At 40.5% G+C, this 15,280-nt stretch overlaps 1 protein-coding gene across 4 annotated transcripts in view; it reads right to left on the bottom strand.

Moving 5' to 3' along the window:
- The window catches only part of Usp16 (ubiquitin specific peptidase 16), a 30,585-nt gene that overhangs the window by 3,003 nt on the left and 12,302 nt on the right, over positions 1–15,280 (bottom strand). For 2 of the 4 annotated variants that reach the window (XM_021210109.2, XM_029544326.1), the window contains exons 6-15: positions 11,903–12,090; positions 11,292–11,387; positions 9,922–10,052; positions 9,586–9,673; positions 8,566–8,644; positions 7,084–7,175; positions 6,113–6,169; positions 4,677–4,850; positions 1,622–2,288; positions 309–403 (exon numbers count right to left, since the gene is read on the bottom strand). In XM_021210109.2, the coding sequence (XP_021065768.1) occupies positions 309–403; positions 1,622–2,288; positions 4,677–4,850; positions 6,113–6,169; positions 7,084–7,175; positions 8,566–8,644; positions 9,586–9,673; positions 9,922–10,052; positions 11,292–11,387; positions 11,903–12,090 (1,667 nt within the window). The remainder of the gene's footprint in view (positions 1–308; positions 404–1,621; positions 2,289–4,676; positions 4,851–6,112; positions 6,170–7,083; positions 7,176–8,565; positions 8,645–9,585; positions 9,674–9,921; positions 10,053–11,291; positions 11,388–11,902; positions 12,091–15,280) is intronic. The other 2 variants (XM_029544327.1, XM_021210110.2) reach the window with 1 other exon arrangement.

Genomic DNA, 15,280 nt, shown 5'->3' with positions numbered 1-15,280 from the left:
TGTAGACCAGGCTGGCCTCGAACTCAGAAATCCGCCTGCCTCTGCCTCCCAAGTGCTGGGATTAAAGGCGTGCGCCACCACGCCTGGCGGTATTTTTCTAATCTGAAGTTAAACTTTGAATAAGATACTACAAATCATAAGTTCTAGAAACCAGGACTGTCTAAATCTCTCCACTTTGACAAACTTACACATATTTCTCTTGTAAATTTCCTACTTTTTTGAAATTAGAATTAAGGTAGAAACAAATTCAGAAGAGACTAAAGTAGGGGTTACATACTTAAAAAACTAATTTGAGGTTCTGAGGGTACCTGCTGGAATCTCTTTAAATGCAGAGTGAGGACAGGAGGCGCGAGGGAGACCAGCATCTGCTTCTTGGCATTGGTGTAAACATGCTTCCTGTCACCTGCAAACATCCAGTCTGTTACAGAAGGACCGACCTCAAGCTCTAAAGCCAGGACTAACAAACTGCAGCGGAGAATGTAGTAATATTTGTGTCTTTAATAACCAAGAGGCAAAAATCAAGGACATTTTCTCAGTATAAATTGAAAAATGTCCAGAACACATGAAGAATGTAAGCAGCACATTTAATTAGGGTTGGAAGTTTATAAGAGATGTTTTTGAGGCTGTGACGGGCATACGGTCACACATGCCTGTAATCCCAGTATTTAAGAGGTAGAGGTACAAGGATGGCAAGTTTGAGGACAGCATTTTTTAAAAAGGCTTTGATTACAACTCACTACCAAAATGTACAAAGCCCTAGGTTCAACTCCAGACACCGGAACATTTTACGGTATCTTTGAGAACTTACATAAGCAGGATGTCTGGAGGCACTTGGCATGTCTCCCTTCATAAGAAATGACCACGAGAGGAACACAGTTTGCTCCGAGACTGTCAGAAACAGTAGTAGGCCTATGGATTTTGGCTTGCTTGCCATTGCTCCAAAATTAAATCCCTAAAAGCAACGTTATTTATTCTTTGTATTATTTTACGTGTAAAGAAATGACTTCAGGGGGCTGGCAAGATGGCTCAGTGGGTAAGAGCACTGACTGCTCTTCCGAAGGTTGTGATTTCAAATCCCAGAACATGGTGGCTCACAACTACCCAAATTAGATCTGATGCCCTCTTCTGGCCTGTCTGAAGACAGCTACAGTGTACTTATATATAATAATAAATAAATCGGAAGGAAGGAGGGAAGGAAGGAAGGACTTTAGAATTCTTCAACAGTCTGTGACATCCTACTCCCTTTCAATCCCACTCAGTCAAACATAAAGAACATGGGCAAGACCAGGGGACATGCACTGAAACCTTCCAGACTTCCTGGTGTTAGGGAGATGAGGGCCATCACAAATGCTGATGAGAATGTGATGATGCAGAGAATCAGTTACTGCCAGGATGTTATGACTGCATTCCAGTGGGAATTTACCCATAGAAAGAGACCGCGTTTTGTTCTTAGGGCGCACTGAACTAGCCATGCTAACACAGTTTTTTTTCTTTTGACTAACACAATTACAAGCAAGAGAGAACTAGTGACTCTCTAAACCCAGATGTCATAATTCACAATTATTCTACCTGCAAAATGCACGCTTTAATATCAATTTTTACAAGAAAAACAACTAAATACCTTTTATATTTGCCTTTGGTCCATTACACTGCCGTCTTGTACACACTTCACAAAGCAGTTTATTCGCATCTTGAAGTTTCTCATTCCGGGTGAACTGATACAAACAATGTTGGATTGAACACTCATCAGTACTAAAAGCTTCCCGGTTTGCGAGGGTACAGAAAGCAGTTTCTGGATCCCCGTTAATGACCTCATATACCGTGGATGCAGGAGAATGACTGTCATTCAGAATCTCTATATTTATTTCATCAGGATGAACAGTAGCATTCAAATTAAGGTTTTTTAAACCATTGATAATGTCTAGTTCTCCACTGGTCCTTTCTTCCAGGAAGGCATCGTTTAAATTTCTAGGACATTCAGTAGCAGATGCCACAATTCCCAGATCACTCTCGGTGTTGACACTTTTCACTTCTAGGTCCTCTGGGCATTTCTGCACATCAGCTGTACTTTCTATCATTTTCTCTTGGCCATTCAAATCCTTCTGGTTAACATAAAACCCCGTCTGTGTAAGTTCCTCTTGAGAACCATGGCTGGATTCGGTATCCACTTTCACTTCTCCCGGAAGTGCTGTCTCGGCTTCACGTTCATTGTCTTCAGTGTAGTCAGTGGTGCAGATCTCATTGAAGTGAAGAAATCTTTCTTGAATTTTTTGTTGCCTTCGTTGGTTCTTAGTAAAGAGTATATATAAAGAGAGAGAGGAGAGACAGAGAATGAGTGTACATACTGTATCAGATTTTGTTGTTTTTCAAACATTTCATAAGGAGTGTTCACTCTCAAATTCTGATTTTAAAAATTCCTTTACTATCAGAGTTCAAGTAAATTAGGACAAAAAGTTCTTTAAATGAAATCAAGAATAATCACTATTCATAACATTGGACTACTGTGGAAATAGTAGTATGAGTTAGTGTCTATTCCTTCCTATGAAGTGAGCTACTCAGGAGCTCTATAACTTAGACCTGAGCAGCCAGTATTAGACAAAGTGGTGGTCTGAAAGAGAATGGCCCCACAGGTCCATGTGGGTGAGGTGTGGCCGTGCAGGAGTTACATTACTGGGGCAGACACTGAGGGCTTCAAAACCTATGCCATTCCCAGTGTACCTCCTCTGCATGGTTATAGCTCTGGGCTTGGCAGTAGTGGTGCATGCCTTTAATCCCAGTACTCAGGAGGCAGAAGCAGGCAGATCTCTGTGAGTTCAAGGCCAGCCTGGTGTACAGAGTGAGTTCCAGGACAGGTATGGCTACATAGAGAAACCTTGTCTTGAAAAGCAAAACAAAATGAAGAGGTGAGTTCTGCATTGTTCTGTTTGCCATCTGAACTCACACCATCTAGAAGTGTGAAACTTTTACGTCCTTTGTTCGTGGTACATTGTCACAGTAATTAGAAACCGAGGCAACTGCAGAAAGATCTATCTACCAGTTGTAATTACTGATTGTTAACAGGGGTCTCACTAAAACAACCACAAAAGGACACACTCCAAGACTGTCTTGGCTACAGGATAGATGAGGATTCTGGAAGGGAAAAATGGCTAAATTTTAACAAAGAAGCAAAGAAGCCACACGCACAAGGCCAGTAAAAAAAAAATTCCCTATTGAATTGACATTTCTTCTTGTACAGACGGGCAAATAAAGAGTGCAGCTGTTTGAAGATGGCCTAATCGGCCACCATTGGGAAGAGAGGCCCCTTGGTCTTGTAAACTTTATATGACCCAGCACAGGGGAAGGCCAGGGCCAAGTACTGGGAGTGAGTGGGCAGGGGCGGGGGGGGGAAGGGGGGATATAGGGAACTTTTTTATAGGATAGCATTTGAAATGTAAATAAAGAAAATAATAATAATAAAAAAATGTAATGAAAAAAAAAAGAGAGAGTGCGGCTGCTTGGGGCTGGAGAAATGGCTCAGAGGTTAAGAGCACCGACTGCTCTTCCAAAGGTCCTGAGTTCAAATCCCAGCAACCACATGGTGGCTCACAACCATCTGTAACGAGATCTGGCGCCCTCTTCTGGAGTGTCTGAAGGGAGGAAGAAAGGGTGGGTGCGGCTGCTCTTCTAAAGACCTAGGTTCAATTCCTAGCACCCTCTGAGCAGCTATCAGCTGTAACCCCAATTGTAGAGCATCTGATCCTCTCTTTTGGCTTGTGGTGGCACCAGTCATAAATGTGGTGAATGAACAGACATACTACAAAAGCCAACCCTATTCCATCTTGGGACTAGCCTCCATCTTAAACTTGACCTACAGCTAAGGAAGGATCCTTCCTACCAGGAAGGACCCCATGGCTTGTCCTTGGCCAAAGTTACTCCAGAGCTACTTCCTAGCAACAGTTAATCAAAAATTAGTCTGATTGTTTCAGATGTACTTTCAGACTGTGATTGTCTTGCTTGAGACTACCCACCTGTTGGCTTACAATAGACATTCAGATATCTGCCAGGATAGACTACCCCTCACTTCTAGGTCCTATAAAACCTTGTCCTGCTGAGGGTTCAAGGCTGCTCTGCCTTCCCTTCCTGTTCTGCTGTGTCAGGGTTGGGTTGGAGGAGAGCCCAAGCCTGAGCTTGTAATAAAGAGACCCCAGTGCTATTCCGGGCTCCTTGGTGCTCTTTTGTGATTCATGAACACTTCCTGGCACAACAATGTAAACAAAATATCCATTTACATAAAAATAAATAAAATTTCAAACAAAACAAAAAGTATAGTGTTAAACCGACTAGGGGCTGGTGAGATGGCTCAGAGGGTAAAAGCACTGACTGCTCTTCTGAAGGTCCTGAGTTCAAATTCCAGCAACCACATGGTGGCTCACAACCACCGGTAATGAGATCTGACGCCCTCTTCTGGTGTGTCTGAAGATAGCTACAGTGTACCTATTTATAATAATAAATAAATCTTTGGGTCGGAATGAACAGGGACTGAGTGAGCAGGCCAACCAGAGCAAGTAGAGGTTCTAAAATACAATTTCCAACAACCACATGAAGGCTCACAACCCTCTCCACAGTTACAGTGTCCTCACATACATAAATAAATAAACGTAACTACAGACAAAGCATAGTGTCCCCTAGGCACCCACCTTGGCCTGCTTCTTGGCCTGCTTCTTGGCCTTTTTCTGAAGGTGCTTGCTTGTCCCTGAGGGAAGATCACTCCTTGTTTTCATGTAGCTGTCATCTTTCTCTTCCTCACTGTCTTTATCTTCTTCCTCCATTGTCTTTTTGACATTTTTATCATTTACACTTTTCTTACCACTCTTAAAATATGGAGAAAAGCAAAATATTACCACTACTATTTGGACAAAGAAAATCCATGTTGCCTAATGTTTTTTACTCCCTTATTTTTAATTCCCACAATATATAATAAAGGTCAGGCATGGTGACACACCCACTTAATATCAATACTCAGGAGGCAGAGGCAGGCAGATCTCTGAGTTAGAGGCCAGCCTGTCCACAGAGCGAATCCAGGACAGCCAGGACTTTTACATACAAACACTCTGTCTCCAACAACAACCATCACAGGCTGAGGAAATATGAAAGACAGCATAAGGCCATCAGGGAGTGAAGAGCTGGCTCAACAGTTAAAAGGAGCACCATGTCAAGTGACTCACAACCACCCAGAGCTCCTCCAAGTTTTCAAAGCCACCTTACAACCAGTTACACATAGCCCTACACAAATATACCTATAGACACAAAGTCAGTGTTACAAGGAAGTATATTAGAAAGGAATGTAGTGAATGTTACTGGCTGCATGCCATAGCATGTTGTATATATGTCCTTTTGTAAATGCACTTGTGTAAGTGGTTTCTATATCACACCACAGAATTCCTCTTTATTTTTGTCTTTTTCTGCATGTGAATGATAGTTTTAGGGAAAGTAAAGTTAGTTTGGTAAGACTTTAAATTACTCTAAGCAATAGAGCCAAGGGCTCCTAATTCATACAAAATTGAATAATGACTTATTCAATATTCATTCACTTGTTTAGAAGTTGCGTGCTCACTGGTGTCACCCTTGTTGGCCTGCAACTTCCTATATAGACCAACCCAACTTTAAATTCAGAGATTTGCTAAATTGTGCCTCCCCAGAGTTGAGGGTAAAGTAGAAGGAAACCACACCCAGCAGCTTGTATCTTACAGCAACTTAAAAGGAACCCAGTTAATATGGCATAAACTGAGATAATCATTTCTGTTTAATCTTTGTGCACTAAAGACTACAAGGGACTTGTGGTCAGCTTTAAATACAGAAAACAGTTATTTTAATAGGAAAAAAATACTCCCCTATATGTAATCCTATCAAGATAATACCTACAAAGGATCCTAGACACAGCTTTTAAGTAAAGAACAGAGCCCTTTTTTCTGTTCAAATCCTAAACATGATTCCATCTCTAGTAAACACTGGGAAATTTCTCAATGGGCTGGCTGGAAATACACAGATCCTTAAAAGATGTTCCTCATAAAGTCCTACAAAGACAAAATTAACACAAAAGGAAACAAATCTTGTTTGATAAAGTAATACTTACTTGATCATCTAAAACTGGAAGAGACAAATCAAGGAAAGATTCATGCACCAAGGAGACCTTTCCAACCAGAGGCAATGTAAATGGAAAAGGAAAAAAAAAAATGTTAAATCTTACTATTAGATTATTCCCATCCAGCAGAGAAAGACATTCACATTAAGCATTACCTATTAGGAGTCCTCTCTCACCACCCAAGGATGAAGGGTAGAAGGTAGCATTTAATAAGCAAAGGATTAAGAAACTTTGAAGGGGGCGGTTAAGAGCATTGACTGCTCTTACAGAGCTCCTGAGTTCAATTCTCAGTACCCATATGGTGGCTCACAATCATCTGTAATGGGATCTGCCCATTACAGATGCCCACTTCTGGTGTGTCTAAAGAAAGTTGCAGTGTACTCACATACATAAAATAAATAAATAAATCTTTGGAAAAAAAAAAAGAATATTTGAAATAAAAAAATTTATAGAACGTTGAAGACCTTGAGTTGGGAGAAGAATTTAAAATTATTGCAATTTATTGAAGATTTTAAGGGTACTAAATATATTTACAGTGAGTAACCATACACATCAAAAAAGAATATCATGTGAGGGCTGGGAATGGAGGTACATACTTAGAATATCATGTGAGGCTGGGAATGGAGGTTCATACTTAGAATATCATGTGAGGGCTGGGGATGGAGGTACATACTTAGAACATCATGTGAGGCTGGGGATGGAGGTACATACTTAGAATGTCACGTGAGGGCTGGGAATAGGGGTACATACTTAGAATGCTAGCCCTCAGAGGTTAAGGCTGGATAACTGTGGTGAGTTCCCAGCCAGCCTGAGCTACAGAGCAAGATTTCATCTCAAGACCGACCAACAATACCACTCTAGTAGTCAATAATTAAATAACCCCGGCAGAGGCTCGCTCCTGCTTTAATTAGATACGTCTGTGCGTCCACAGTGTCCAAGCCCACCCCACGACACCCACTTACAGTCCTGCATTCATCACACATGATCGTACTCGTCAGCTCGCCACCAAAGATGCGGTCCACAAAGCTTGGGATTGCCTTTTTCTTTTCATAATCTATAACAACAAAAAAATTACAATTATTTCTTAAAGTTAATTGGGAAAAGTTTAAATAACTAATCTAAATTTTCATTCTTAATTTCCTGTCCCTAAATGTTTTTCCTCTATTCATAATTACCAGTGTTACATTTATAAGTTGTGGGAGTTAACAGTATATAGTCTACCACTGAAAACAAAATTAACACAATTACCTTTTTATAAATAATATGTGACCATGCGCGATGTGTGTGCTTGTGTGTGTGTATGTACATGCCAGCGTGTGCATGTGTGTCTTCCCGTCTATTAATAGGAAACAAATGTCCACTCAATGGACTGTTATCATGATCGGAAACAAGGTCAGACTCTGCTAGTCAGTCCTATCACTCCTTGTTCCAGTGCTAACATCTGAAGACAATCAGTACTGATAGGAGATTGCAGTCTAACAGAAGAATAGACATAACTTGGTCTATGAGCTCTGAAAATGAACTTTTTTATACTTAAAACAATACAAAACCCCCTGGGAAATAACAGGCAAAATGTTCCATTTGACTTTCTACAGTCCTATTAATACTTTTGACATGTTTAAAGTCAGAGAGTATTTTAATATCTAATCATGTAATTTTCAAAATACATGAAGTGTATAAACATTCCTTGAGTGGCCTTTGCCCACAGGCAGAAGCCAGAGGCACCGTTTTGTCACCAAGCAGACTATGGCAAGCTGAGGAGACACAGCTGTTAGGAGGTGACTGGAACTTAAGCTTTAATACTGGGACCCTTGGTCACTGGGACCGCTGACATTTTAGAAAACTTAAATAAAAATCAAACGTGGTTCTTGTGTTCCATCCATCCTGTGTGGAATGCTCAGCAGTTACACATGAGAAGTCAGGACTTTATAGGAAAGCATGCAGGAGAGTCCCACCACCACATTATATTCTGTGGACAAAGCCAAGTGTGGCGGCTCATGCCTGTAATTCCAGCACTCAAGAGGCCAAGGCAGAAAGATCTGTGAGTTCTGGACCAGCCTGAGCTAGTGTCCTAAATCCTTAAACGACACACAAGAGCTAAGACAGCTTTATGATTAATAACCAGCTATGGATAAGTCAAACAAGTGTCATTCACTTACAGTCTGTTAATTAGAATTAGTTTCAAAAAAATAAAATTGTGATGCTATCTTTATAGATCTATCTTTATAGATCTTAATACATTAATGCATAAAAAGAATATATCACAAGCTAAGCTTTTCCAAAATATTTACCGCTGGAGGACTAATTGATTCTTGAAACTCAATGATAACATGGTAAATTGTATTTGAATTAATTCTGGGTTTGAAATATATGTGCCAGTAATTTTGTCTTAAGATACAGAAGAATTCAACTATAGCGTTTTAATTCAAAAAATCAGACATTACCTTTAACTTTATTTTTTACTTCTTCATCCAATTTTTCAGTAGAATTACCAAATGCTTTAAGAATTCCTTTACTCACTCTCTAAAATAATAAAATGAATATATATATACTATTAAATTTTAAAGTTATTTTCCTTAGAAAATATGTAATAAATTAAAGAAAGGAGTAAGATGTAGCTCCACAAATTTACGCAGATAATCACATTTTCAAGATTAATTCAAGGAGCTGAAGAAAACCTATGCCTATTAAGCCTACAAAGCAAATCTCTGAATACAGGGATGGTCTTAGCATTTCAAGACCTTAAACCTATTCACCGCTTTTTAGGACACACCACCACTTCAGGAAAACACTGAAATACTTAGTGCTAGCGAGGCTACACTGGAGCTAGAAGAACCAGCCCCAACACTTACTGCTGTGTCATTACTGAGTGACCTGAATTAATTATGGGACATCTCTACACCAGCCTACGGAGTAATAGAACAGTATTCTCATAGGATGGCTGTAAGAACTACAAAAGGTAGTCCATATGAAACACAGAACTGCCTGGTTTAAATGGAAAATTAAATGAGTTATTATTACTGTTACTAGTATAATTAATTAAACTCATACCTCCAAAATGCACTATATATCCTGGTAATTAACAAAAGTGTTTAGTTTAAAAATGCATCTCCTGACTCTTTCTAAAGTGAAAATACTTCCCAGACTCAGTACTTGCATTAAGCCATACTCAGGAAGAGAATGCTGCAACAAGGACTGTCTGGGGAGAAATGTTTTCCAGTGTTCTACATCTCTCCTCGTGGAGTCTAGTGTAACAGAGTCCTTAAAGATGGGATTGCTGCAGTAAACAAAAAAAGCTCCATTTAAGAGAACCATTCTAATCCTGCTCACTTGTCCCAAATGAAGCATATTAGCTGGAAACCCTGGTATAAGTATGTGTTTAAAAGCACAACGGCTTCTGGGACTGGTAGGAAACTGCAAGTGAACCCATGAGAGTACAAACAAGATTCTCAGAATATGCTAACTTGGTGTTCTTCCGCTCTCATCCCATCCAGTAGGTAGCGAAGCAGCTCCTGGCTGTCTTGTTGCTGGTACCCTTTAAAACGTGTTGCTCTAAAGAAAAAATACAGAAAAGCAGGATGAGTCTACTACACTAAAGTCTTAAAGTAACAGTGTCAGAGTTTTCTCAAAACTGTGTCTGCTGTAAGAACAGCCTAGGCAGATTTAATTATCACACAAAGCATGATGCTTTTAAATCATTATGAAATATGTTGATGCAGTTGATTCTGATGCTATTGGTCATAACCCTTTCTCAGCATCTATCTCACTGACGCTGAAAGCACAAACAAGCGGATACTCACTTTTTACAGACCTGAGAAAAGAGCTCTTTAGGCGTCACAACTCGCTTTTTGTTCTCTTGCATCTCGATGAGAAACTGGCTCATGGCTAAGGTAAGGGGACCTGGAGGCTCAAGGTTTACTTCTAAAGGTTCCTGCAAGTGGGAATAAAGATAATGCTGGTCAAACACTGGAATCATTTATTTAACCGATACGTGCAAGCCGATGATACTAACAGAGCTGACCAATGTAAACATCCAAAATGTACATCAAGAGATACGGAAACTTTCTGCTCAAAACTTCAGCTCAGGGCCAGCTAAAAGCTCAGTGGTTAAAGTACTTGCTGACACCTGAGTTCAATCCCCAGAACTCTGTAAACGTGGAAGGTAAGAATCTACCCCATAAAGTTTTCTTCTGACCTCCAGATGTACACCATGGCACAGGTACACACACATGCCTCACACAAATTTAAATAAAAATTTTAAAAGGGAAATTGAAGTTTATTTTAGTTTGAAATGGCTAGGACCTTATTACCTAAGAATTGAGAAAGCAAAAGCAAAACATATCTAATAACAATGGATAAGGTAAAATTTATTTGGCTACACAGCACTTGAGTCACATGCATAGATATTTAAAAACAACAGTGCAGGCCTCCGGCTTCACAGTTATCAACATTCCCAATGCAGAACACAAAACACGAGAGAAAACAGAAAACAAAAACATGGCAAACGTTAATAAACATAAGTTCTTGTTCTTATAACAGCTATTAGTCCTAAAGTATTTCTAAATTATTTAACTTAGACTAAAATAAAATCAAACAAGGTAGAGACAAGTTTTAATTCCTCAAAATAATTTATTTGGAATATAAAGAAGATACTTACAAAAACATTCTTTTACATGCATTTATTTTGTATATTGAAGTATGTACGCATGCTGTGCTGTGACAAGTGTGGAAGTCAGGAAAAAAAATCTGGAAAGTCAGTTCTCACCTTCCACCATGAGACTGAACTTACATCACCAGGCTTGGCAGCAAGGGACTTTAACTACAGAGAAATCTTTCTGGGTCAGTTATTTTAAAAATCTGGCTCAGCATGGTGAGGTACACCTCTACTCTCAGAACCTGGAAAGCTAAGACTGAAGGCCTGCCAAGACATGAGGTCAAACTCGGGTACAAAGGAACTGTTAGGCCATCCAGGGCTATAGCAAGAACCTATCTTAGACAGAATAAGGAGATGGGTATACTGGTGCGTGCCTTTAATCCCAGTACTCTTAAGGCAGAAAAGTGGGTCTCTAAATTCAAGGCCAGCCTGGTTTACACAGCAAATTGCAGGACAGAGGTATATCGTGAGACCCTCTCTCAAAAATAAAAATGTGAAGTTGCATCAAATACATACTGTTAGTGCCAGATCAGGTGGCTCTATTTTTACAATCGTTCCAGACATCTTCACTTCTTTTAGTAGTTCTCTAAGCACTGGCGTTTGTGACAAGTTCTACAAAGCAGGATGGAAACAAAGGGGTAATTTTATCATCAAGCCATTCAAACAATAAGTGCTTAGTCTACCAAAACAGAAAACTACAACCAACACTGCAATCTCCGAGATCTCTACCTAACAGGAAAGCCTACAGCACGCTCTTCTCCGCATGCGCCACAGCTCATGTTACCAGGTCTGAGCACACAGCACTTCAGAGCTGCATCCTCCTGCTAGGACTAGGGTGGAAATAATGCTTCTTCCCACATCCCGGCAGTAACTCTCATCACCAGTTGCTACCACTCCAACTAAGCACTTCTTTCTGAACCAGGCTACCCTGTGTCTCCCTGATGCAAACTCATGCCTCATGAAAGCAGGGCCACGACTGTTTGAAACTCTGTTACTACCAGTGCTTGCCAGTGTTTTATTGCATGTGGTAGGTAAACACTTGTTACACTGAATACACAGAATTCACACAGGGAAGACACAAATCAATACTAAGTGTCAGAGCTTAGGGGATTAGATAACTTTGTTACCTGCATAACTGCATTGAAGAAACAAGTATTCCCCAAATTACTGAGTCCTTTCACCGTTATCTGGGAAGCAGAGTCCATGGGAATAGTTTCTTTAGCCAGGTTTTCCGATTTCTCTCTCTCTTGTTCATTTTTACTCTCTTTCTCCAATTTTTTATTTTCAAGCTCAATGTGTCCATTATTTTTCTCTGCTTTAAAAAGGAGAAAAAGAGGATTTGGCATAGTACAGAATATGCCCATGCCAATGTTAAGTGACATTTATAAAATCGCAATAAAATTTTTCATTTTAACTAGTATCGATTATTGGCATTGATGTGACTGACAATAAGTAGTGGTAAGTTCACAGAAGTGATAAACATTCAGAGCTGATAATATATGCAAGTTTGACAAGTGTAAAAGTAGCATAGGCTCTGATATAAAATCTTCCATTTATTCCATAAATATTCCTATACATGCATGAATCTTACCATGTAGAATTGGAGCACAGAAAATGAGAGCCTAATGTATTTAAATGAACTCTACTGACCAAAAATCAATTCTGACATCAATAAAAACCTGGTTTGAAAAAGGTACCTCTCAACACAATTAGAGCAAACACTGTACACAACGCCAGTTTATTCCATTCTCAGGAAATAGCTAAGAACCTGACCATTAGAAAATGTCACCGAGCGTGGTGGCGCACGCCTTTGATCCCAGCACTCGGGAGGCAGAGGCAGGNGGATTTCTGAGTTCCAGGACAGCCAGGGCTGTACAGAGAAACCCTGTCTCAAAAAACCAAAAACAAAAAAACAAAAAAAAAGAAGAAGAAGAAGAAGAAAATGTCACAAATGCCAAATGCCAGGGGGTAGTGGCACACACTTTAATCCCAGCACTCAGAAGGCAAAGACAAGTAGGTTTCTGTGAGTTTGAGATCAGAGCTAGTTCTAGGACATCCAGGGCTACACATAGAAACCCAGTCTTGAAAAACCATAGCTAGATAGGTAGGTAGGTAGGTAGGTAGGCAAGTAGATAGGTAGACAGACAGATGCCTGCCTAGCATAAATTATGCATAGGGGTTGATTCCTAATACCTCATAAAACCAAAGAGTGATAGTGTATGTCTGTAAGCCCATTACTTGAGAGGTAAAGACAGGAGGATCAAAAGCTTAGTGCCTTCCTTGACTACAGATAAGGTCAGTAATGGCTACAGAAAAACCCTATCTCCAGGCTGCCATAGTGGCATATGCCTTTAATCCCAGCATTTGGGAGGCATAGGCAGCCAGAGTTATATGACTTCCAGGCTTGTATGTAGCCAGGGCTAAAAAAGACCAGAGTCTCCAAAACAAAATACCTTTGTCTAAAAATCAGTGTATGTGTATGCTCATTTTATTTAACATAGACTGAATTTTCTCTATTACGAATATATCACACTATAGCATAGTTAAGTCTATATAGACATTCTTCAAAACCTGGTGCCCACACAGGCCAAGAAATGAGGTAAGCAATCTTCACTCACCTTCTAGTCCTACAATGCCATCCCCTAATCTGATCCCCAGCTTTGTAGACCACCTGCTGTGGCCTCTTTCCTGTCTGCCTCCATTCCCAGGGGCCTGGGCAGATCTACAGCTTTCCTCCCTCACCCCATCCCTTCGTCTTAACCTGACAATAGCAGGAGGCACTCCGTGGAAATCCACTGGATAAGACAGTCAGGGAATCAGGTAGGTGCTCTTCACTCTCCAAGCTGTCTTTCAGTTTCAAATCCCAATTCCATCTTGTCCCCAGCTTTGTAGCAAACAATCTGCTGTGGTCTCTCCTTTCTTTCTTCCCCCATCCCCAGGGGACCATGCAGACCTTCACAGCACACCCAGCTTTCCTCCCTCTTGTGGACCCTCTCAGTATCTTTCCTTGTTAGCCCCTCCCTGTTTCTTTGTGTCGACTCCCAATATCTAGAAACACTTTCTACTTAGGGTCCAAAGTGGCCACACCTGACAGGGTCTCTGACAGGTCTTGGGTGCCTGAGGCAACCCTCAGGCACCCAAATCTCCTGAGATTCCAGAGCACAGGGCTTGGATAGGTCTGCACCACATGGGTACCCAGGTCTCACAGTAGAAGTAGACACAGACCCAATCCTTAACCAAGAAGCTATCTCAATTGGCAACCATTTGAAAATGAAAAATCAGCCTCACTGGGGAAACAAAAGGCAGGCCCCATGCCCAGCAGCAGATGACCAACACAAAATAATACTTCTGAAGGTTGTCTTCCAACGCTTTATGAAAGCCTGTCCTCCCACACTTGCAGGTCCTTTGAGTATTCACTGTGATTTCTAGTTTCCGTGTGTGCGGGCACGTGTGTTTCTGCATCTCTATGTGGTTCCTGTGCTTGTCCTTTGGCTAGATTTTTTTGTTTATTTGTTTTGTTTGTCTTATTCCAGTTTTTGTCTTCTCTTAGTCTTCTTTAGATTCTAGTTTGTTTTCTAAGGATAGAGAAAGGGTGCAGATTTGTATGGGAGGAGATAGGAAAAGAATCTGAGAGGCGTTGAGAGTTGGGAGTGGAGAAATTAAGAATATGGGCTGGTGAGATGGCTCAGTGGGTAAGAGCACCTGACTGCTCTTCTGAAGGTCGAGTTCAAATCCCAGCAACCACATAGTGGCTCACAACCATCTGTAACAAGATCTGATGCCCTCTTCTGGAGTGTCTGAAGATAGCTACAGTGTACTTACATATAATAAATTAAAAAATCTTAAAAAAAAGAAATTAAGAAAATTAAAGAATATTAAAAAAAACTATTTGCAATATAAAAGAAAAACAGAAAAAGAAAATCCTTCTAATTCTCTCTCTCTCTCTCTAACAGACAGACAGACAGACAGACACACACACACACACACACACAAAATGTCTATAGTAATGTCTATAGCTCTAGGCCAGAGTCATGAGAAGAATGCCTTTGACCTTTAATGACCTTAGTCCAGGCCATTTATCACATATGGCTAGATCACTTCTTACATCCTATCTAATTATACCACCAAAAATAAAACAAGTCACAGCTACTATTACCTGCTATGTGTAATGCTGGAGGTAATGTTATTAACCAGGGGCGGGTCATGCCCTGTAAGCCCAGTAATCAGAAGGCTGAGGCAACTGACTCACAAACTCAAGGTCAGCCTGACCTACCCACAGATCTGATCTCACAAAGTGCATGAATGGCTGGCTGGACATGGTGCTGCATGCCTTAAATCCAGAACCTAAGAGGCAGAGACAGGAGGATGCTCTGTGAGCTCAAGGCCAGCTTGGTCTACATAGCAAGTTCCAGGATAGCCAGTGCTACATAGAAAGATGTCTCAAAAAAAAAAAAAAAAAAAAAAAAAGGGTGTGGGGTGGGGGTGGGGGTAAAGGAATGAGTATA

Source organism: Mus pahari, chromosome 12, assembly GCF_900095145.1.
Source record: "Mus pahari chromosome 12, PAHARI_EIJ_v1.1, whole genome shotgun sequence".
Lineage (NCBI taxonomy): Eukaryota > Metazoa > Chordata > Mammalia > Rodentia > Muridae > Mus > Mus pahari.
The sequence above is the reverse complement of the archived record's forward strand: the minus strand, read 5'-3'. Positions and strand labels throughout refer to the sequence as shown.